Genomic DNA, 24,623 nt, shown 5'->3' with positions numbered 1-24,623 from the left:
CTGAGAAGGTCCTGCTTGGGGGTCGGGGAGCTGCTTTGAGCCCATTCCTTCCAAAGACAGTTGATCCACAAACTTGTTCCCTTAAACATCCGTGTGTGTGTGTGTGTGTGTGTGTGTGTGTGTGTGTGTGTGTGTGTGTGGTAAGACAGCCAATCCCATCAAATATCAATATTTGTGCAACTACTGGGGAGACTGGGGGCTGGAGCGGTGCCTCGGCTGGCAAAGTGCTTGCCTGGCATGCACGAAGCCCTGGGTTTGCTCCCTAGCACCCGGGGCACCACACAAACAGTTCTGATGCTACCTACCTATGTACAATCCCAGAAAGCAAAAGGATCCGTCCTTAGCTACATAGTGAGTTTGAGGCCAGCCTGGGCTATGAGACACTAGCAAAAAGAAAAGAAAAAAATGGGGAACGAGAGGTGGGGCACTGGAGCATGTGGGCGTGCCGCATGTGGTGGAGATTTGCAGGAAGGCAACAAAGGCAGTTAAGGGGATTACAACCTGCACTGCTTGTGAAGGCCGAAGTAGCTGCTTGCTTGTCCTCTGAGGAGGTGAGAGGGTTGGGGAAGGGAGGAGCCACTGGAGGGCTCCTCGGGCAGACTGTTTCATGGCAGCATGTTCCTTATAGGATGCAAGGTGGTGACCAGGAGGGGGTGGGGCAAAGTGGGGTTAGGGAGGGGAGGGGAGAGCCTCCAGAAGACTCCAGAGCAGGGGGCAGAGAGGAGTGGTCTGAAGTTTTGCAGTATGGACAGGAGTTCGCAGGTTGACGCTTCTCTGTAGCTTCCAGGGATTCGGGCAGGAAGGGGCAGTGCACTGGGAGATTGAAGCGGTGGGGGTCACGTGACAACCATGAAGCCTGCAGTTTCTTCCCGGAGACATAGAAGTTCAGGGAAGCAGTGGGGTCAGAACGGTGGAGGGTCAGCATCACTGGCCCCAGCGGGGGGCGCGGTGTGGCCCCGGGGAAGCAGTGGGGTCAGAACGGTGGAGGGTCAGCATCACTGGCCCCGGGGGTGTGTGGTGACTGGATTTGGATGGCGGCGAGAACCCTGTCAAGAGGCAGAGCTCCAAATGGCAGCCTGAGGTCAGTGCTACGCATTTAGGATGCTGTCACCTGGGACCTTGTTGGAAACAAAAATCTTCTGGCCTCTCCAGACTTTCTGCTGACTTTGGAAGCTCTGGGTAGTATATCCTATGAAGACTCCAAGGTGACTGTGGTGCACGCTGAATTGGGAGACCCCATGTAGTCTTCTGGCTGACGTCAGAGCATAGGCATTCTGGATAGAGGAAGAGGAGAAATGGAGAGTCGGGGTGTGGGAGGGACCCCTCTGATGATGGAATCACCAAACGTCAAGCAAGAGCAGAGCTGGAGGAAGGACCCACGTGAGAATCACTAGGAAATAAGAACAGTGACCCAGTGAGAACAGAAAGGAACGGGAGACAACCACCCCTCAGTGCCCCAGCAACCCTGGACCACTTCTGAGCTGGCAGAGACCACTCCCCCTCCCCAAAGATGTCCCACATAGTCCCTGAAACCTGTGGATTGGCCACCTTCCATATCAAAGGATAGTGTGATTACTGATCACAGGTGAGCTGGGGATGGTATCCAGGCTGCCCAGGTGTGCCCTGTGTGATCATAAGACAACATCAGCAAAGGAAGTTCCCTGAAGACCAGCTAGCAGGGTTCAGCACTGGCTTAGAAGATGGAGTAGGCTGGGATCCTTGCCCTGAGGGCAGCTGTAATATTTCCTAAGAAGCTGGAAAAAGCAGGAAAGAGTCCTCCTTGGAGGCTCCAGGAGGACCCTAACCTGCTGACCATCCCTGTGAACCCCACTTTGGACTTTTGATCTCTGGACCTGCATGACTGTAAATTTTCAATGCTTTAAGTTTCCTACGATTGTCCCTGAGGTCTGTAAGAATGCAGTGGGGATAGGAGTGGGCTTGGCTTGGGAGCTGGTGGGCTTCAGTTACAGAGAGGAGAGTGTGGTCTTGTTTACCATGGGCTGTATGAGGCAGGAGACAAAAGGCAGCATTTTAGGAGAGGAGAGGTGGGAACCAGGGGACTCATGGAAGCCAGAAAGGGGACCTTGCTAGCCCACTATGAATAGAATAAAAAGAAAAGAAACGGTGAGGCTGTGAGCCGTGAGGGGTGGGAGGCCAGGACAGCCAGGATCTCACGTTTTGGCTCTTAAAGGACATCCCAACCTAGTCTTGGTGGGTTGGGCCTCAGGAAGGACAGGGGTCATGCAGAAGACCCTATGGAGGCCACGGGCCCATGGGCAGCATGTGGAGGATGAAAGGGAGGCTGGGTAGCTGGGAGTCCCCGGAGGTTTTAAGGCCGTTTAAGGTTTTTATGCCTTGTTCTAATGTGGCCTGCAGTGGGCGCTGCGGAGTCCCCACAGCAGCCTCATCTCTCACCTTATCGAGCGAGCGAGCATCCTCCTTGGGGAAAGTTCCAGTCTCACATTTACCTAGTAAACAGCAACTGGCTGCCCGCCCTTCGTTTACCTGTCCCCTAGGAGCCATTGAGCTACAGCGGAGAGAGCTTTACAGGCAGGGGGGCCACAGGTGACTGCAGGCTGCCGGGAGCAGGTGATGGCTTGGCAGCGTGGGGACCCGAGGGAGTCATGTCATTACTGCTTTCTGCAGTGAAGGGAGCTGGCTCTTGCCAGAAAACAACCGCTGTGTAACCAGAAATGAATACACCAAGCCCCATGGGGCTGGGAGAAGGCCTCTCTTGAGTCCACTGTTTGGTTTTGAAAAATGAGTTAAATATTAGGAAGTGATTAATTTTCCTGTGGCTGTCTGCCTCTTGTGCCTGTCAAAGCTGGTTGTGCCTGTTCATTCACACACCCCATTCCCCCAGGTCCTACTACGTGCTGGGCTTGGGGATGTAGCCCTGAGCCAAGGCAAGCATTGTCCTCCTCTCCTGGGACCCACAGGTGAAACAGTTTCCACGCACAGTGGGCTCAGCATAGTGGCCTTCACGTGGTACCTGGGGGTCAGGCAGAAGAACCAGGTCTTCATAAGCGCTTCCGGAATTAGGAGGTGAGGACTTCCGGTACTAAGAAAGCAGAAACTAGGAGATGGTGTGGTCTGAGAGCAAGGGGGAAATGCTGTGTGCCTGGAGATGGGAGACAGGGAAGGTGACCGAGCATGTCGCCTGGAATCCAGGTCTAAATGCTGAGAGCCACTGGGGTGCTGTGCCTAGGGGCAGAATCGGGTATGAGGTAACTTAGCCTGGCTCTGCTGTGTGCAGGGTGGGTGGGAAATGTCAGGGGAACTCAAGGAGCCACCCTGGCATCCCGGCAGACGAGGGAAGGCCAATGGGCGCAAAGGGTGAGGTGACAAACACTTCAGAGACAGATCACAGAACTTGTGTGGGAAATGGGGCTGTGGGGGGACTCAGAGTGACTGCCACATTGTTCCTTAAGTAACTGCTGAGATGGTGTTGCCACAGGCTGGTGGGGAAGGGAGGGGGGAGACTGGGAATCAGGCAACCTCGGGCCTGTTAACTAGAAATGCCTTGCGGTTGGCACAGTGAAGTCACGCAGCTGTACCAGCATCTGGAATCTGTGAAAGGGGTCTGTGCAGCCCTGTCCAAGGTGGTCCTGGGAAGCCTGGCCCTGTGTGGGCCCGCTTCATTAGGAGCAAAGGCTATGAAATAGAATCTTGTGTGCCTCTTCTGCTCCTGGTGAGCCCTTGGGAGAACTTGGCAAATCTGTCATGGAGGCTATGGTTTGCCGTCCCTCCCTGAAACCTGGCTGTGGACCAGAGACTGTGGCCCCAGCAGTACATCTGATGGTCATGAAGCACTGTGCAATTTCACAGTATAAAATTTGCAGGAAGAAGGCATTCTTGGAGAGGCTGGGACAGGGCAGCCTCCTTGGCAGTCTCTCCAGGCAGGGCCATGCACACACACCTCCACTTCTGAGCATTACCAGGAGGTGGGGGCAGGTGGGCCGAGAGAGCGGCCTTCTGGAGGAAAGTTTTGTCTCAATTGATTCATGTGTGTACCACAAAATGTCATGAGGGTTGCAGGTCAGTCCCCTCTGCCTCCCCAGGGCTGTGGCTTTAACTTTCATTTACTAATGATGCTTGTGGTTCTCGAGACTCAAGCCTGGCTCGGGCCTTCCTTCTGGTCTATGACCCCAGAGGATGCACCGGCGTCCGTCCCCGTTTCTTCACTAAGGTTTCTCAAGCCCCCCCTTGTTACCAACCCAGAGTTATGTATCCCCCCCCCCCCCCCCCCCCGCTGTAAAACTGCACCTGGCTGCTGCATGCAGCAAGGGACCTTTGCAGACTGCTGTCACCCAGGGTGTCCCAGCGTGTACTTTACATTTGGGGGTTTTTGAAAAGTTGATCGACTCATTTCTGGCTCCTACGGTCTAGTTAAAAAAACAAACCCAAACCTCTATTACGTTTTTCGGGACCTCACGGTAGACGAGGTCGTAGCAGGAGCTCGAGGCTCAGCACTGAAGCCCAAAGTCTGTTCAGTGATGCTACAGGGAACCGATAGCAAACATAAGCCAGGATCTACCAAGTCCCCAGTACCTGGGAAGTGGCCACCATTGTCAGCATTTTGTATCAGGAAAGATGGAGGAATAGGCCAGATTTGTGTTTACCAAGTGAAGCTTTCATGGAGATTGTTAGGTCTCAAACCCAGGACAAATGGCTAGCTGGGGTGCCTATTTAACATATCAAACTGGGAGGACTTGGCCACTGGGTTCTCCCGGCATCCTTACAGGGTGTGACTGGCATACCCCGGCCCTACCCTCAACTGCTCCAGCGCAGGGGCTGGGCTGCTCTTCCCTATCTAGTCCAGCCATTTTGGTGACCTGGCCCTTTTTGGTCTCCCTTTACAATCCTGGCCTCTTGTTCTGGCGCTCCCTTCTCCCCTCTCCTCCATGGCCCAGCTCAAGGTCATGTCCACTCTGGACTCTCCCAGATGCCCCTGCCTCTGGCTATGCTCTCCCTTTTCATTCAGAGACGTGGAGGACAGGTCCCCTTTGAATGGGTGTATTGTCTTGTCCTGTCTTCGGCTGCTGCTGCTGCTGCTGCTGCTGCCGCCGCCGCCACCGCCGCCGCCACCACCGCCCTTCAGGAAAGGCATGGAAGGGCTTCAGAAGTGAGGAAAAGAAAAACAGCTGCTCACAGCTACAGCAAACATCATCAAGAGTGGAGTCAGCCTGGGACGTGTGGTGCTGGGCACATGCGAGCTGTGTGGTGTGGAGGTGGGGGGTTTCCTAACAATTCAAGCCATGTGAGTCATTTCCAAGAGTGCATGTAAGCGGCATTCTGTAGATCCTGCCTCATAGGGTCCCACAAAAGTGGAATCCACACCAGCTACCTGGAGCCATGTGCTCATCAGGAAACTTTTGGCATCTGGACCCTCTAGGTTGTGGGACTCTTCGGGGCTTCTGATCCAAGCCGCCAGAGGGGCCTGAAGCCTTTCAGGGTAGGTGTTTGTAGCCACAAGGACCCATGCAAGTTCCTGTCAGGGCTAGGGACACCTGTCCACATGGACCTGCTGGTTGTAGGAACTGGAAAGAGTAGGGGTGGAGTCTAGACCATCCCAAGGGCAGATCGTGGTTGGGTAGAGCGAATCTCTGAGGCATAGGCCCCAGGACTTCAGAGCAAAGCTCTTAAGGGTAGAAGACGTTCAATATTAAGATTTAAGAAATAGCAATTCCTTCCACCTCCCTTGGGTGCTTTAACTCTGAAGGAGAAAAAGCTGTTCTGAGGAGGAAGGCAGATAGAAAGTCCTAGAATTTTCTGGAATGTGTGTTTTCAGGTTTGATAAAAAGGTCCCTCCTCTCTTCTCTGATAATTTGTTAGATGTTCAAACAGAAAGCCCCCAACCTGCACCCCACTGTTTCCAACCGACTTCAGGCACTCTGGGATTTCCTGGAAGCTAGCCTAAGGCTGACTCATAAGTCTCTCCCTGCCTGTTACCCCAAACAGAGGACCAGGAGGCAGAGGCAGATCTCAGCAGAGTCTCGGGTAGAGAGGATGGGGCAAATCTGATGTGACTCTGTCCCCTTGGGCAAGTGGACAGCAGGTTCCTCCTGAGCTGATATATTTTGTGCACAAACAAAAACCTTCCTTGCTACCTGAACCCTACTTTTAAGGCTGCTCCAACCCCGCCTCCCAGAGAAGCAGACACACCCAGGGAAAAAGTTGCTCTCAACTGTTTTATTGCTAAGCTGTCATCATACAAGCCGTATAAAAATACTTTACATATAGCAAAAATAAACTACATGAAACTGAAGATTAAAATCATTTTGCATAGGAATGTGATATATTCCGACTCAAGACAGTCGGGATTTTCCCAAACCCTGGTCTTCAGGCATCACTGGGGCAACCTCTAGGAGCTGGAGGGTTGTGAGACTCCCTGTGAGGGCTGAGAGATGATGGGGAACAAGGGTCCTCTGATGTCTGGGATGCTCCCACAGAATGCTCTGGCCAACCAGAACACCGGGGCTCCTAGTCACACGGCAACAGCACCATCTGCACCCAGCCCATCTAAAGGCTGAAAGGGCAGGGACATTTATTCCCATCTGTCTCAGGGGCTGCATAGAGGCAGCATTAACCCTTTGACTCCTAGGACCCCTCTGTGACCTCAGAGGGGCCTGCTCAGGGAAGCACTGCTCTTGCCCATCATGAGAGTTAGCTGTAAACAAACTGGGTTAAGACAGGGATGGTGGCTGTATGTCAAGGCACGGGTAATTTGGTCATAGGTGAAGGTGACGTTGCCTCATTTTAGCAGCTGCCTGGATTGCAGGAAACTCTTTCGCTCTGCAGCTGGCTGGTTTGGGTCCATGAAGCCTTGATGCCCAAGGTTGGGAGATGCCAGTGGTGGGGATGTGTGGGGTTCCTCAGGGTTGTCCGTCCAGCAGAGTTCAGGAATGCTCATCCCAGCTTGGCCACCCACAGTCTGTCAATGCTGAGCACTGTGGTGCAAAAACAGACCAACCCGGCCTCCCTTTGGTTCTGTGTGACAATCAAAACACACTGCTTCCGACCTCTCTCTGTGTGACAGTGCTGGGGGTGGCTGGTGGCGATGGGTGACAGATGACCAGACTACTGGATGTGAACCAGCTATCCCAGGCCTTGGGAGGAACCAGCTCCCTCTGCCCATGGCTCCAATGTGCTGGACACAAGGTGGCTGTCCTTTGGATGCTGCCCATGGGGCCACCTGTGAGAACTCCATGTGGTTGTTTCTGTCACGATCAAGCTGCAGGATCTTGTCAGTCCATGAAAAGACAGGGTTCTGTGGCTTTAAATCAAAACTACCAACTAAACCCTTTGTGTGCAATTCTCAGGGAAAACCCAGGCTTGAGGCCGGAGGAGTGTGTATCTTTCTCGAGCAAGAAAAGGATGCTCTTTCCTCCCGGTCCCCCTCCCTCCTGTCCTGAGGTCCTGACAGTGACCCAAGGTGCATCTTTGGATTTGTTTTTCTGGAATGAAAAAAAAATTCAAAAACACACCATTTCTCTTACAGAAAAATCAAGATATATGTGTTTAAAAAAAAACCTTAAAAAGACATCTGACCATTTATAAATATGTTCTAACTCCAACAGGAATGAGATATTTTGAGGGCAGATAAAAAGCATCAAAATCCAGGTAAGAAAATAAAATTTAATATCATACTGATCTGGGTGGATATATATATTCCCAGCAGCTGTCTTTGTACAATCAGGAAGATGTGCGGACTTTGAAGAGTTAAGTACCACATTCAGCAAGACGGAACTGTCCGAGTGCCACACCAACATCACCATGGATTTAACAAAGTCACATTTCTGCTCCGATCCTTCTGACCCACATGCAACACCACCACCTTCACTAATCGGGCATCTTTTTCTCATTGACTTAGATCAGACTGCATCTTCCCATTCTAAAAATGGTTTAGAAGCAATTGCTCCCGGCGACGCTTCCTCCTAGCGTCTGTGACTGACCAAACCTCCTTGATAACTGTCTGCTATTCACACGCTTTCTCTGGCCTGTCTGGAAAAAATGCCATTCTCTCTTTGGCCTCCTGGTCTACTTGTTTATGAGACAGTTTCTTAGACTATCCAGATAAGATGGTCTAAAGGGAAGGGCATGTGCACACACACACACACACACACACACACACACACACACACACGAAGGTACAGAAGTCTGAACTATGGGAAACCCTCTTGCACACATGCACACACACACACACACACACACACACACACACACACACACACACACACACGAAGGTCTGAACTACGGGAAACCCTTTTGCTGACATGGTTAGAAGATTAATGGGAAATGAGTTAGCCCTTTTTCACCTTGTAGACAATGCAGCTGAACTACTCACTACAATTGCAGGAAGGCACTTGGGTAAAACATTGAGATAATCTGAGGAAGGGCCTGATTCCTCATGTGCAAAAAGTGGCTCCCAGCCAGGGCAAGTGAGAACTGATCTCTCACCACCCCTGTCACCCTTCCCCAGAGAAGTCGGTATTGCTCCAGTGAAGGGCCAGCAGGGAAGCTCGCTTTGTTTAATAGGAAGTACTTAGAATCAGAGGCTTAGTGCTTAACGTCTTGTGGACATTCTGGGTTCAAACGAGAATTCTGCTCAGCTCTATGCATGGGGTGGGTGGAGGGAAGCCTGGTGCTGCTGCTAGGGGGAAGAAATACCAGATATTAGCCAAGAAGTCACACTTGTCGTGCTCAAGCTGAACCCCGGGCATGGGGGCTCCGTCTGGAGAGCTGGCCAGAGCTGGCCCAGCTCCCAAGAAGATTTACCTTGGGATGGCCTTGGCAAGGTCAGAATGTAAGAAACACATGATGGGTAGTTAGCCACTGTGGCTTGCTAGTTGGTCCTCTGCCTAGCAGACAGAGCTGAGAAAGTCACTTAACATGCCCGCCCAACGTGTACAGGGCTCCCGTGGTGAAGGCAAGCAGTGAAAACTATCTTGTTCATGTCGAGGAGAGCTCTGCTGGAAGGATAAACGAACTGCCCAGGGGAGGAAGACTGTGGAGGAGCCCGGTGAGAGTGAGTGTGGAGAAGTCCACAGGACACACAACCCGGCCAAGCAGGGCTTGATCACACAAAGGCACACGCTGGGGCAGATCTGCCCGAGTTACACGTGCAATGCTTTGGATTCGACAGCGACTTCAAATGCATCCAGGTAAAAACCAGAACGACAGGGCGATGCCGGCGCTTTCCTTCTTTGGGTTTAGGGGAGGGGGATAATTTAGTCCCTTTGTTCTGTTTGGTGGCAGTCCTGACAGGCACCTGCAGGTTTTGATTGGGCTAGGCGGCTTTAGCTCTGTAACAGTCAATGCAAAGACCCAGAAGGTTCTCCCAGCTCCTGGGTGGAGGAGGCTCTGTCTGGGAGGAGGGTGGAGAGGAGCCTTTGGAAGCATTGTTCTCAACAGGCAGCCCTGGCTGGATCCCAGGAGAGGTCTGGTGCAGGCAGCAGGGTTAGGGAGTAGCTGGCTGAGAGGACCCAGCCTGCAGACACCTTAGTTGGCTCTTTGAAGCAGAGAAAAACAAAGCGAAGCCCCCAAAAGCTGGCAAACATGTGCATGTGTTATAACTTAACGCCGAGAAGTTGGAACCGGTGGTCCTGTCAGGGCAAAGCAGTTCGTCTTTGGAAAGAAAACTCAAAATAAAGCTCTGCTATGCCCCGGCTGGGGCAGAGATGATGGTCTGGTTTTGGCTCCTATAGAGATCTGGGGTTCTCAAGCCCAAAAGTTGGACTCTTGGGCATGTTTTTTGGTTGCTCTGTCTAAACACCCTTCAGGAGAGATCGGAGTCATGTCTGTGGACTGGGGCTGAAGTTCCCAGTTCTCTCCCCCAGCCCAGCCTCGGGTCTCAGGCAAGCTCAGCTTCCCGGTGAGGTGAGAATGGGGCTCTGGTCAGCAGGCAGTTGCTTTTTCTAGTGAAAATCCAGTCTCTGTGGACATCAGCTGAGATGAGCTTTGAGGGGTGGCAGGCTCCGACACCAGCAGCCTGCGCTGTGCCCACATACAGTGTTCCAGTCAGAGAAGGCAGGGAGAGACAGAGGGGTCCAAGGTGGAAGGTTTCTTGCAATAATGGCTGTTTCTAGGTCTGATTTCGTGGGGGAGGTCTTGAAAACTCCTTCCTGATGATTTCATTAACTAAAAAGGGAGAGAGAATTTAGAAGGACTCGTGAGATGTCACCCAAACCAGGCATCCGGTTAAACACCACTTTCTGTGGGTTTCCTTGTGACGATCCTTTAACCATTTTAACATAAACACCTTCCTATGCCCCTGCCCAAGTCCCCCCAGCTGACCGCTCACATGGTAATGTGCTCCACCAGTGCTTGAGGATTGTATTTCAAGGCTCCAGGGGTGGAGGGGGTCCTCAGAGGGGCTGGGGAGCCAGTCACCTTCCCTGTAAGTTTGTGGTTCCCACAGGAACTGTAGGCATGAATGACACCAGCCCCGGCATGGAGAAGCTATCTGGCCTGTGCCAACCGGGCAGCTCATCTGAGGTGTGAGTTACTGGGGTGGGGTGGGAGACCCTAACACGGAGGATCTGGCCACAGGCTTCCCTTAGCATCCTGGAGATCAGCTGTTGTCATCACCAGCACACACCGGAGGCTGCAGAGCCAGTCCCAAAGCCAGTGTACATCCTCGGTGGCATTTCGTCAGCCGATCCCAGGGTGCACAGGAGATTTCTCCCCACAGCCTCCTTAGTTTCCCATCTGAGCTATTTTCTGAGTGGTAGAGATGGAAACGGCGTAGAGAGCAGAGAAGCTATGGAGACCTTCCCCATTCCAGACTCTGCAGTCTGAGGTGCTTTCTCCTGGGAGGTCCCTGCCTGGATGAGTCTGTGACCCTCGTCAACAGGGACAGGGATAGGTATGGTTTTAAAGAACGGGCTAATCGAGGTTAGCTCTCAGCCAAACCAGCCATGTGACTCCACTGGCCTGTGACTCAGGCTCCCTGTCTCTAGAGTGGGAATCACAGCAGCCTGTTCCCTTTAGGATCATTCTATTTTCTCTTTTACATTCAATGTGTGTGTTGGGGTGAGGGTAAAGATGTGTCATGGGGGGGTTGGGGATTTAGCTCAGTGGTAGAGCACTTGCCTAGCAAGTGCAAGGCCCTGGGTTCGGTCCTCAGCTCTGAAAAAAGAAAGAAAAGAAAGAAAAGAAAAAGAAGATGTGTCATGGCATGTAAGTGGAGGTCAGAGGACAACCTGTAGAAGTCTGTCCTCTCCTTCCCCCATGTGGGTCTCAAAGATAATTCAGGTCATTGAGCTTGGCACCAAGTACCTTAGCCACTGAGTCATCTCACTGGCTGTTTTCTTAAAAAAAATATTTTTGAGATGGAGTCTTGACATGTAGTCTAGGCACTTATGATATAGACCAGGCTAGCCCTGAACTGATAACCAATCCTTCTGCCTCTGTCTCCAGAGTGCTGGGATCACAGGCACACACCACTGTAAGTGGACTTCTAAAAGCTGCTGTGAGGATGCCAACCATGGGGATGGATAACAGCTTGGTGCATGGCATTCAACAGCTGTTAGCGGCCACGTCAGGAGCACGCTGGTGTACCCTCCAAGTTTTGCATGAGAAGGGTGGCCTCCATTCAGTGTTCCTCAGGTATGTGTTGGAGTCAGAGTCGGGGTCAGAATACCACTTCTGATGTGACTTGATGGTGAGTCTGGCTTTACTGATATAACCATTCTGTGCCTCAGTTTCTCAACCTATAAACTGGGTCCAAAAATATTAACTGTTTCCTAGTGCTGTGAGCATGGAGACATCATCAGGTCAGAGACTACAGTGCCCAGGACAGGACATGTGTGGGCTTGCAGAACAGAGGACTAGATGTCAGGCATGCTCAAGAATGAGCCCAGGAGCCCCACGGTCACAAACACTTCCAAGACGGTAAATAGCCCTGTAAATGGAGCCTCAGGGGCTGGACTCATCGATCAGCTGCCGGGGACCATGTGTGCAGGTAGTGCAGTGTTCCAGGTACCAGCTCACTCTCTGGGGCCTGAAAATGGGGAACTGAAGGAAGGATGCCAACCCGGGCTCTGCTGATGCAGCGTTGCCAGGGCCCGGTGATCTGCCAGCACTCTGGGCATGGGATGTAATCCAAAGGCAGAGGGGCAGGGACTGGCAGCTTCTGTGAAGTTTTTCAAAGTCAGGATCCTAGCGGCCATCCTTGTCTGCTCAGCCTCTGGAGTAAAAGTGGTCGACCCCTGTTGGAAACTTCCCACAGCCAGGTTTGCTATAATAGCTGATAGATATTGCTCTGGGTACCACAGGCCCTCACCCAGGGTCAGCTCCCTCGGAGGAGTGCAGGCTGGGAAGGCTAGATGACCTCTCTCGGGGGCAGTGTTTCCTACTAACTCAAAACTACCTTCCAAGCACATGTAGAATATTCAGTCAGTGATTCCCATTTCAGACCTTTACACTGTGGTTTGGCAGGTGAGGCTGCTATCAGGTTGAACCATGTCCAGCAACCTCTGGTGTAGTGGCTTTTCTCTCTGAAAAACTACTTGTACCCCTGACCGCAGGGGATAAAGTTCTAGAACATATACCAACCAGGTGATGGCAATTTCATTGTTCTGTGTCAGAATAAAAACTTGGGCTCCAGGTTCTGAGGGGCTCTGCTCAACCTCTCCAGCCAGGTGCCCCCTTGCAGGTCACTAGGGTAGGGGACAGCCTGCCCTTTGAATGGAGCCCATGCCTACTATGATGATCTGCCCTTTATCTTTTGCCATTAGGAAGGAGAAGAGTCCAACTCAGTCCCATCACTGCCTTCTTCCTCTCTCTTCTGTCCATCTTCCTCACCCTCTTTCATCATGATTAAATTCTCCTGTACCCAAGACTCCTGCTCTGGGCCAATCCCCCAGCTGCTTTCCCAGGTCCCCGTGAGGACTCTGCCATCTGTCCCTGTGTGACCTCACTTCCCACCACTCTTTGCTCATGCATGGCCCTGACTTCCACCTTCCAGTGCATGCCACCAGCAAACCTCTGGTCCTCTCGTCCCCCTCCAGACCGATGCCATCCCTGCCTCTTCTAAGGTTTGTGTCTTCTGCCTATGCCAGCCACAGGCTCCTTAAGTTGGGTTGCTGGCTCTCCTATACTGTCCCTTCCTGGCAACGCGATACCGCTGTGTGTGCTCACATGCCTGGCTGTATCCTGTGCCCCAGACATAGGAAGTACCCAGTAATGACATGGGGACACAGATCTTAAAAAGGGAGAGACACTTCAGGTTCCATGTCAGAGCTGGGTATGGCTCCCTAGGGTGACTCAGATGTCTGAGTCTGAACCCCCCCCCTTTATTCATCCCATAATCCCTCCAAATATCTCCCCTCTGTCAGCTTCTCTTCCCACCTTGGTCCATGAGTCTCCACATAGCTTCACCCACTCCCAAATCTAACTTCCTGTCTGCCTTTGTTCCAACAGTACCTATTCCTACCCTCACCCACACCCCAGAAGTCATTGTGGAATCCATAAGTCTCCCAGATTGTGCCATGTAGGACCATATGCACAGCTGGTGTTTGGGGTGGCTATTACTGGCCTAGAAATTTTATCTACAAAAGAATGAAACACGTAGATTTTCTGAGGATGGTGGGACTATTTAATTCCCACCTCAGCCCTAGTAACATGGTTACGCTGTTGATAGATGCTGTAGAGACTGGAGGTCTCTGGCCACAGCAGGCAGCAGGGTTTAGGTTTAGATTTGAATCCGGCCTAGAATCGACTCAATCTGCCCCCTCCATGCTGGCCAAGAAATTGTTCTGTGAGGTTCAGTATTCACTCCTTTTTGTTTGTGGAGACCCAGAATCCTTGCTGTATTTTGTGCAGGAAAAGGTCAGATAGTTTCTGAGTTATAGGGGGCAGGTTTGAAGCAGGTGGTCCACCAAAGCACCACATTCTCAGAACAGGACAGGGGTGAGGGTAGCCACTACAGTGCTGCTAACCCCATTAGGGGCAGGACTGAGGATGAATGTGTCTCTAACTTCAATGTGACCCCTAAGGCTGCCACCAGGAAACAGAAGATGGACAGATTTTAAATGCATCAGAATTTTTGCATCTTTCATTATCAGAGACAATCATTCATATACAAGAGGTACTACAGCTCTAAGAATATGAATCAATAAAAATGACTGTGACAGACAATATTAAAAGGGCCATGCCAGGGACCAACAGGCCCTTTTGGTAAAGGCCTAGGTACTACTTTCAGATTCGTGGGTGCTGAGGCCTCTCTCAACTATTAAGACAGCTATAGGCAAATCAACATCAATGTGTCTCAATAAAACTTTATTGACAGAACAGGATAGGGGCCAGATAAAGCCTCACCACCATAGTTTGCCAATGGCAGAGAGGTAAAAGAGGGCATTTTCTTTGTCTGCTTTGGGGTTCATTAATCTGGGGAAGCCAGAGCCTCAACTAGTATTACTTAAGAATTGGTCTGGGTTGGTTTAGTGGTAATGTTCTAGTGGCTAAAACCGGCTTGTCCTGGGGGTTCTTCCTACAGCCCCACCCCCACCCCACAGCTGCTGACTCCGGAATGGCAACCCCAGGAAGGAGCAGAGAGGCCCCACTGCTTCTCTCCAAAGCTCAGCTGTTTTTTACTGTGAGGCCAAACTGTAGCCAGAGGCTCCTCCTACAGCCAGGACAGGCCTGGAACGCCCCCCACCCCGGCTCCTCTACTGTGCCCAGGTCAGGAGGACATTACATCTGCTGGTGTAGGAGAAGCTCCTTGGGGAGAGTTCTCTAGACAAAGGCCCAGCTCTGAGCCTGAAAGACTGGGTCTTCCCTGTCACCCACAACTCAGATGTTACCTGAGGGTGTAATTACAGGGCTTACTTTCTGGAGAAATGTTCTTGCATCTTTTCTCAGCCCCCTTCCTGGGCTCTAGACACCTAGATCACTAGGTAGCCAGGCCATCCATACAGGCTTAGTGGAAAGGACAAAAGTCCCTCTATAGGTCAAGGGCCAGGCCAGTGCTGGGGTTAGAGACTGACAGCTGGAACATCTGCCAGATTCCCAGGCCCAAGCAGCAGCATGCACCCTGGGCCTTGTGAGGGACTCTGCTCTCCACAGAAAACATCTCCGCTTTTTATCAGCCTGATTCCTGGGCCATGGTAGATGCTCAGCAGTGGGTGGCCAGTTCAGTGAATGCCCTTGACCACAGCAAAGTTTGAATCCCTGTAGTTGGATAGGATGAGTGCCTGGCCTTCCCAAGAAGGATGACGTGCAGTGCTGGGATGTCCTGAGCTGCGAGCTCATCCGCACACACGGCAGGCATGGCTTTTACTCACTGTTTTTTACTGGGATTTTTAGTGTGACTCTGCCAAGGGCATCTGGACCTTGCCTGAGAGGTAAGGGGGCCGCTTTCACTGACGAAAAGAACTGCGAAGCCAGCCATGGCCCAGCACCCCCAAAATGCCAACTTAATCACTGCCCCCAAAGAGCTCAGTGGGCCAGCTGCAGAGTCAGGCTGACCACATGGCGAGGGCATGGGAAAGGTGCCACTTCCTCCTTAACCCATGGGGACTCTGTTGTCAAAGAGCCTCCCAAGCTGGCCCCATCCAGTCTGAGTCGGCCACCCAACCCTTCTATGCAGCCCCAGAGGCCAAAGCCAGTTGAGTTGGATGCAGAGGGGGAAGACAAGTGAGGGCTTTTGTGTACCATAGAAAGCCGCACACACTGTCCTGGTCCTGGGTCTCCTGATTGGCTTCCTAGGGCTTCTACTTAATACGGAACCCCCACTTCTGTAGGGTGCAGGGTCCCCCAGGACAGCATGCAAACCCCTGCATCCACCCCCACCTCACAGACTGAGAATCTTGGGGCTGTCCGGCCCTCGAGAGCAGGGTCCACAAGGACGGTTGGCCAACGAGCCGAGGGCCTTGGGGTGGGCGTGTTCTCTCTGACTTAGCCGTGAACTTGAGGTAAGCAAACACAGCTGGCGACCCCAGGGAGAAGGAGAAGAGTCCATTACCTTTCGCTTTGATTTCTCGGATCAAAGACCAGTCACTCGGTCTCATAATATGTTTTGTATCCAGCTAAGGGGTGTGTCTATCAGCTCTGAAAAAGACGTGCAAAACCATTTTTGAGAAGAAAAGGAAAAGTTACCTTTGAACTCTATCACACTTCGAATTGGTTTCTAGCTACACAACCCAGGACAGAACTTCACCCTTGGACTTGAGTTTCAGGCCGATTCTGTGTTAATTTCCTGGCCTGAAGGAACCCAACCACTGGGGGCAGTATCACTGAGACGCAGAACTTTGTGTAAAGACGGGGTAGTCTCTGAGGCCAAACATCAGTAAGATGAGGGGCTGTGCATGTCTCTAAGCAACCCCCAAGGCCTCTTACCAGTGTCTGTGGCCGTCACTGAGATAACGCTGGCTTCCCTAGAGCCTAAAGAAAAGGAATCCTGGAGAGACCCATCTGCCGTGACGTAGCACCTCAGACTGGGTCATGTGCTTTCCTAAAAAGTTCCCCCCAGGTAACTCCCTTCAGAGCCTCTTGCCCCTCGGGGCAATGAAGACACGGGAAGGAAATGAGACACTCCCCACCCCCACCCACTCCCATTTTTTGAGCCCATCTAGTGTCTTTTCCACCTGGTGAGTGTGAGCTGCTTGCCGCTCAATCTTTCAGAGCCCTCGCCTTCCCTGTCCCCTTGGAGGGTACATGTAGGTCTGAGCGTCCTCGGATGCAAAAAACTGCGGGTGTCTGAGGCTTGTGGTGTGGAGGTGGTGGCTGAACTTGAACCCACTCTCAAGGATGGTCAGGACTCCCTGGGGCCTCATCCGAGAGGAGGGGGTTCTTCTCAGCATGTGCAAGCCGGGCCTGAACTTCCCCCCGGGCTGGGGTTGGTCCCAGGCTGTCCATCTTCTCTCACAGTGACAGCAGGAAACGCGGGGACCCTGTCTCCCTAGTCTCTCTAGAGACAGGGCTGCTCTCCAGTGTTCCAGAGCACGAGGCCCCCAGGCAGCCCTGTCTGGCCGTCTGTGTCCTCCAAAATCCAGAGCACGTGTTATCCCCATTCCTTCTGGTGTTAAAACATAACACCCCGACAATGGCCACATTAGGGGTTTACCTCAGGCCAACACCCCTGAACTGCGTAGTTAGGGTGTCCACTGTAATACTCAAATTTTACATGGTTCAAACTAGTTTCTGGACCCTCTGTCTCCATGGACCCAAAAGCTGGTACTTCTCCCAAATCCCTGATTCCCCTCATTCCCAGTGTACTCTGTTTCGTTTCCTTTTTTTTTTTTTTTTTTTTTTTTGAGAGTGTCATATGTATCCTAGCCTGGCTTCCAGTATGTAGCTAAGGATGGCCTTGAACTTCTGATCGGCCTACGATGAGATATCAGGCATGTTCCAACAGGTCTGGTATATGTGGTGCCAAACCCATGGCTTGCTAAGCAAGCACACTACCCACTGAACTACATGGCCAGTGTTGTTCCCACGGTGGGAAATACAGATGGCCGCCCCCGGCATCTGCTGACACCTTCTCACAGTTTATGTTCCCTCTCCACACAAATGCTTCTGGGTCTGTCCTGGAACAGGGACAAACTGCCCTTACGTGGCCTCAGCCTCCAGCTTAGGTCCCTGCCAGTCAGCTCAGAAATGCCACATGGCTAAGGGTTTCAGTGTGTCCCCATAACACCAAGCTAAGCGACCCTGAGGCGAGAGCAGTGTCACACACGTGGGTTCAAGGCCAGAGCACCGAACCACTTAGTGCCGTGGTCAGAGGTCCTGCCTGCCCTGCCTCCATGGACTCAAAAGCTGATACCAAAGAAGGGGAGTCAGTACCTCAAAAAGACAGTGCCCCTCATGGTGTGAGCCGAGTGCCACCCCTCTTTCTGTCAGTGATGAGGTTTCTCAGCTGCTCTTGGTGAAAGCCAGAGGCGTGAAGCCAGGGGGAGGGAGGGAGGGCTTCTCTCAGTCTGAGGTCTACAGCTCAGCTTGGGTCCTTGACTCCAAGCCCTCATCCCTCTGCGCTGGTGAAGTAGGCAGCCCCAACTGCAGCCTCTCACCTGGCTCTAAGTTCGGTGGAATCCCAAGTTACCGATGGCGAGGAAGAAGGGTCTGTCCCTGCCCTGACATGGCCCCAAGCCCTGCAGCCCCAGCCAACCTTTCTCTGCTGCTGAAGTACCAGCTCTGGTTCCTAAGGAGCCCCTTTGGGGCTTCAACCAACCCTGCCTCAGAGGCTGGAAACCCTTCCATCCCACATCCCTCGCCTGAACAGTCAGGAACCGGCCCCAGGGACTCCCGTTTAGGGTTTGCCAAGTTTGAAAAGCCTTCAGGATGCACCGAGTGAGGATGCTGACTGCCTCTGGAAGCTTCTGGAATGAAAGCATGGTGGCAGTCAGATTCTCACATGGGCTCTCATATGAACACCTGTGTCACGAGCTGTGCTTAGCAATCGGCGTGTGCTTATCATGCTACAAAGAGGCGGAGTCTGGAACCCTTTGACAGCTAGGACTACCATTCTGTCTCCCCGCACGTCCCAACAGGAAGTAGGTGCTGTGGACCCCTGTGAGGGTTCTGGCCAGTTCCTGGAAATCTGGAGATGGGCATCAAGAAGCATTGTGTAAGAACTCCGTGCCGCTGAGGCACCCTCCACATAGGCCTCACAGCCATTGGTCCCAGGCTCACTGCCCTATCTGGGGGTCTCCTACCAGGCTACAGCTAGAAGCCTAAACAGGACACTAGACTTCGGCCATGAGCACTGGGAGCAGAGTCAAGAACTGCTTTGCTTAAGCTACACTGATGACCATGAACATGCGAGGAGTCACCAGAGTCAAGGATCTGCCATCTAGCCAGCTTCCTGACTCCTGGGACCACAGGCACACATGGGTAGGCGTGCCAGCACATGTTAGGAAGTGCTGTGTGTGTGTGAGTTGTGGAGCCAAAGGGAAGCAGAAGCAGGTCAAGGGGCCTGCTCAGTCTGATGGCGGTACTGTTCCATTGAGTCAGTAGGGAGCCTCCTCCCAGGACGTCAGCACACCCCACGTTCAGATGTCTGCATGGGGACTTGAAGCCCAGGAGGAAATGCCAGGAAGCATAGCGCCTCTCAAGTCAGTCAAGGCCTGGGCTGAGTCCGCCCCTTGGCAGGGTTCTGTCGCCCAGCTTGGCAGGATGTCTCCCGAGCAACACCTCTCCTGTCAATCAAGGGACCACCCAGCTGCTTCAGCAGCTGGCACAGTGGAAAGGCTGCTGAGGGGAGCAGCCCGCAGCCAGCTTCCTCTCCTGTGTGCCCCAGACTCCTCTGGAAGGCAGGCTGTGGAGCAAGCCCTGCTCAATCACTTCCTTAACATCAGGGCTGATGCAAGGTTCTGTGAGCTGGGGTTCAGGAAACAGCCATCCAAACCCACAGAGCAGCCGTGACCACAAAGGAGATGAAGAAATAGCTAATTGTTTGGGAAACCATGAATCTCATCGGGGTTGAAAGGCTTTGCGACTTCTGAGATTGCGTGTGCCGGCAAGGTGGTGCTCGCAAGCCAGCCCTCCCCCTGGAGTAGCAGGTGGGAACAGAGGCAGCAAGAAAGGCTTCCCCCACAGCCCCTGTCCTCACATCACAGGTCACACAGTTCCCCCCCCCCCACTGTGGACGAGACTCCCAATTCCTGACCGGACTTCAGGAGACCTTACCCTCATATGCCAAGTGACTGAGTAGTTTCTAACCCTCCCATAAATTCACCTTCTAGATACTTCTATGCACTTGCTCACAGCAGAGTCCCCCCCCCCACACACACACAGGATGCCCTACATGTGTATCCATATACTTCCAATGCCAGGGTAAGTCCACCTCCTAGGCACAGACACCCGGGCTATGCTACACTCCTGGCCATTACATCTGCTCTTGTGTTCTGGGCATTTAAAGTCTTCCCTTTATCCCAGATGACCCCAGGAACACATGCCTCCCTCCTTCATTCCAGATTCATTACCTGCCAAGAAAGAAGCCCCTCAGGATCCATTCGAGGCCTAGACCCTGTCTTAAGTCTCCTCTAATGAGAGCCATTGGCCCAGCTGTGGTACTTGTGACTCAGAGGTTGCCTGGGGTGACCAGTATGGCGTGCATATGTGTCTTTGTCCATTCAGTCCAACCCTCCTCCCGACTACTTGCCGTGGACCGAATTCTCTCTGATCTCCAAGTTCATACTGTGAGCCATTAGTCTTTGTGTGATGGCATTCGAAGATGGGGCCCTGCAGTCTGGGGATGAAGCTAAGAGATTGAGAGCTTCCCTAGCATGCACAAGACTCTAGGTTCCATGCCAAGCCTCACAAAATACAAGATGAGGCTGGCGTGAGGGAACAGTGCCTTCCCAAGAGCCCCAGGGGCACTTTGTATGTCTCTCTTACAGACGCAGCAGAAAGGTTTCTCTATAAACCCAGCAGAGCCCATCACAGAGCTGGCCACACTGCTACCCTGATCTTGGGCATTCAACCCCCAGAAGTATGAAGAGATGGATGTTTGTGAGATCTCGTTACACGACCTGACTGACGGCCACAGTCTCAGGAGGCCTGTTTTGCCTAAGTGATTCCTCCATAATGTCCCGAGCCATGCTCACTGGCAGGCATCAAGGTTAAGGGGCTGCCAGTTCAGGACCACAGGGCTAGCCTGTGACAAGGTTTACCCAAAGGGCAGGTGCTCCTGCCCCCCTGCATCGCCTGTGCGCATCTTTGCCCATCTTCCCCCTCCTCTGCCCCTGGCATCTTCACGGGCTTCCCGCTCTCTCCAGCTAGCAGCCTCACTTCAGCTGTCCATCCACTCAGCCGTCACACTCCCAGGAAGGGAATAACTTCAGTACAGGGCCACAGGAAGGGGGAAGAAGCTCATAATTCAGGACAAGCACCACAGGGAGACACTGTTCGAAGCCAGTCTGCTGAGGTCCAAATCTGCCATGTCCTTTTATGGGATTATCCCCGACCACCTCTATAAAGGTAACAACAGCCATTCCTAACTTCAGGCTTTGGAGGCACCTGTGGTGGCAGCTAGGACCCAGCCAGCATGCTGTCACAGTCACGGGGGGGGGGGGGGGGGAGGGGGTGGGGGAGGGGGGGGAGGGGGAGGGGGAGGAGAGAGCCCATCTGCTCTGCCTCCTTCCCCATAACACGGGAACCCATGAAGAAGATGGCGGTTCTCAGCCTACATGCATCTCACATGGGTCCTCTTCCTTCAGAGGGGGAGGGTCACAAGTACAAATCACATCCTGCCCCCAAGGAGCACCAGCTGCCTCAGGCTGACCACGTGTGGATAGAATTCTGAGTCACCCAGTGCTGCAAACCAGAGGCCCCGGGAAGCTAGCTCCAGCAGCAGCCAGCAGCCAGACAACTTACATGCAAGGCTCAGAGCTTCTGAGAAAAGTACCTTGCTCCAAACTGTCGCCGGCTCTCAGGATGAGTAAACCCAGCAGCTCTGAGCCTCCAATTTCAAGTGAGCCAGAGGTGCTAGCCAGGCACTGGCATCCTGCTGATGGGAGTGGGTGGAGCAGTTTGCACCAAGCCCTGAGGTGGTGAAGGAACCACCTACCTTCAGCTGTGCCCTAGGGGGATGTACATCTGCAAGATCTAAGCAACACAGGACAGTGCTGTGGGGCCCAACCCGGGCACCCTCTGACCCCAGGACAGTGCTGTGGGCCCCAACCCGGGCACCCTCTGACCCCAGGACAGTGCTGTGGGCCCCAACCCGGGCACCCTCTGACCCCAGGACAGTGCTGTGGGGCCCAACCCGGGCACCCTCTGACCCCAGCACCCTTATCTCTTACCTACCCATGCCTACCAGGCACCTCGGGTAGGCAATGTTTTCAATAACCTAGAGCTCTGTCCAGGGGCCCAAAGGGCAGGGTCGTGTGTCGGGTACACAGGAGATGCCACTTGGGAGATGGATAGCTGCCAGTCAAGCTCACCTTTGGAGTATCTAGAAGCATGGCATACAGGTCTTGTGCAGGCCTCATACTTGGATAAATGTCACCCCACTTTGTTCCATCTGAGACATGTTAGCAAGAACCAATGTGCACACCCGACTTTGGATGGGTCAGAGTAAGACCCTGGGCACATGCCTAGTAACACAGCCTTCTGGAAGGTAGGTCCTAGTAGTATGTCTCCACCCACAAGGACTCTGTCTGTCTGTCTGTCTGTCTGTCTGTCTGTCTCCCTCTGTGTGTGTGTGTGGGTGTAGGTGTAGGTGTATATGGAGACTGGAGATGAATCTCTGGTATTGATGCTCAGGGCTGTCCTTCTTGGATGCTTCCTGGTCATAAGGCAGAGGATGGTGCCCTGAGCTTTGGGCCACACCATTCATCTCCTTGACTAGCTCTTTTCCTTGACTGTGCTAAAGAGTCCATGATCTAAGGTTGACCTAAAACTCAGTGGAGTTCTGGGGGCCCGAGAGCTGTCTTAGTGGACGGCCACACAAACAGAAGACAGAGGAGGACCAGCTGGTTCCAGGACCCACAAGGGGTCTAACAAGTCACCACAGCTGTGTATTATACCCCATAAACAGTTGACACAAGTGTGTCACGGCTAGACAGAAACTGATACAGGGGACAAGGCCCACTGATAGCCCCTGTGGGCCACAGGCCCATGGGGAAGAATGGACATCTCAGCAGATGGGACTGAGTCAGAAAACCATGGCCCTGGAAGCCAACCCTACATAGAACGGTGCAGGGTGACGGGAGGGCTCCTGTGCCTAGAAGTGACACAGTGGAGTCTCTTGATGTCAGGGGAGAAAGGACCTTTTATTGGCCCTTAAACTTGGTGAACTCAGAACCCCTGGTGGGCTGTAAAAGCATGGGCTGAGGCCCAACAGTATTGATCCTGCAGGACAGAGTGAGGCCCTGCATGTCTTTCAAGCTCTGGGTGACCCTCTGCTGCCAGTTGGTGACTGTGTGGAGAGGATTACCAGAATCCTATTAAGTACAGAGCTTTTGGAAATGAATTTAGTTAAAGAGAACTCAGAACTGTTAACCAAAAGACACTATTTAACATACATCAGTTAAACAAAGAAATGGAAAGGTGTGAGGCTGGAGAGATGGCTCAACAGTTAAGAGTGTGTACAGCTCTCCCAAAGACCTGAATTTGGTTCCCAGTACCCACTTTAGGCAGCTCACCCTATAACTCCAGCTGTGAGAATCCAACGCCCTCTTCTGGCTCCTGTGGGTACCTACACTCGTGTGCTGTGGGATGGTCTGTATGTCAAATTGCTCTGATTGGTCAATAAATAAAACACTGATTGGCCAGTGGCCAGGCAGAAAGTAGGTGGGGCAAGGAGAGAGGAGAATGCTGGGAATCGGAAGGCTGAGGCAGAGAGACACTGCCAGCTGCTGCCATGACCAGCAGCATGTGAAGACGCCAGGAAGCCACCAGCCACGTGGCAAGGTATAGATTCATAGAAATGGGTTAATTCAAGCTATAAGAACAGTTAGCAAGAAGCCTGCCACGGCCATACAGTTTGTAAGCAATATAAGTCTCTGTGTTTACTTGGTTGGGTCTGAGCAGCTGTGGAATTGGTGGGTGACAAAGATTTGTCCTGACTGTGGGCAAGGCAGGAAAACTCTAGCTACACATGTGCACATACCCACGTATACACAAAGAATAAGAAATGGAAAGGTATCAGTGGCCTCTGTGACAAGGGAGAACAGCGGACAGCTTTGTTACTGATACAGCCACATCATGAGACGAGGCTGTTTCCAACACTGGAAGCGTGCACACTCCATTACCAGGCAACTCCACAGGCAGGTGAGACATGACTGGACACACATAACAGGAGGAAAAGAAAATTCCAGATAGTGTGGTGGAATACTACAAGGCTGGAAAAAAGGTGTGTGTGTGGTGGGGGAATTGCAGCCACAAGTAAGTCGTATCACCTAAGGTGGAGAGCAAAAGCAAATTCCAGGAAACTCCGTAGAGAAGCAGCTTGGCGGGAGCATTCTCGGGCCTGACAGCCAAGCGCACAGTTCAGACAACTGATCCGAGACAAAAGGAAACCACAAGCATGGAACTCAGGGAGTGAAGGGTGGGTTGAAGACATGCAGAGTCCAGGCGCCACGCTTGCCCGAAGCCCAGGAGCTGCCACTCTGATGAGGCAGGCTGGACGTGGATCGGTGCCAGCTGCTCACTGATAAGAAATGCCACACACAAACCCTGGAAGATTATACAGCACAGCCTCCTCTTATAGAGAGCGAGATGTCACAAGAGGGGCAGGGCAGGACTACATAGAAAGTGACCTGACACCAGGCTGGCCCGAGTCTGCACTCAGCTTGGACCCAGGATGAAATATATACATTGCACACATGACAATGTAACTAACATAATATGTAAGATACATGCTCTTGAGTATATATTACAAATGTTGTGTTTTCTATAACGAGCATTCACAGAGCAATTGAAACCGTGAACGCTGCATTTTATGTGAAAATTTTCTCACTTTCAGGAACGACAGTGGTAAAAGTAGAAAAATTTTTAAAAAGTCCTTAGGTTTTGGAGACTAGGTCAGGGAGCCCAGGCTAGCCTCAGACCCCTGTAGACCAGTGATGATGCTGAACTCCCGATCCTCCTGCCTGTACCTCAGCAGTCTGGGATGGCAGGCACCCCCCCCCCAGCATGCTTGCCATGTGCTGCTGAGATGGGACCCAGGGCTCCCT

The 24,623-nt window shown here is 52.5% G+C and overlaps 1 protein-coding gene across 4 annotated transcripts in view; it reads right to left on the bottom strand.

Moving 5' to 3' along the window:
* Window positions 1–7,624: 7,624 nt before the first annotated feature.
* Nfatc2 (nuclear factor of activated T cells 2) overlaps window positions 7,625–24,623 on the bottom strand; it is a 130,285-nt gene continuing 113,286 nt past the window's right edge. For 2 of the 4 annotated variants that reach the window (XM_076571108.1, XM_006989246.4), the window contains exons 10-11: window positions 15,968–16,053; window positions 7,625–10,140 (exon numbers count right to left, since the gene is read on the bottom strand). In XM_076571108.1, the coding sequence (XP_076427223.1) occupies window positions 16,010–16,053 (44 nt within the window). In that variant the 3' untranslated portion in view covers window positions 7,625–10,140; window positions 15,968–16,009. The remainder of the gene's footprint in view (window positions 10,141–15,967; window positions 16,054–24,623) is intronic. The other 2 variants (XM_006989247.4, XM_006989245.4) reach the window with 1 other exon arrangement.

This window comes from Peromyscus maniculatus, chromosome 4 (assembly GCF_049852395.1).
Source record: "Peromyscus maniculatus bairdii isolate BWxNUB_F1_BW_parent chromosome 4, HU_Pman_BW_mat_3.1, whole genome shotgun sequence".
Classification (NCBI taxonomy): domain Eukaryota; kingdom Metazoa; phylum Chordata; class Mammalia; order Rodentia; family Cricetidae; genus Peromyscus; species Peromyscus maniculatus.
This window is presented reverse-complemented; position numbering and strand designations above follow the sequence as displayed.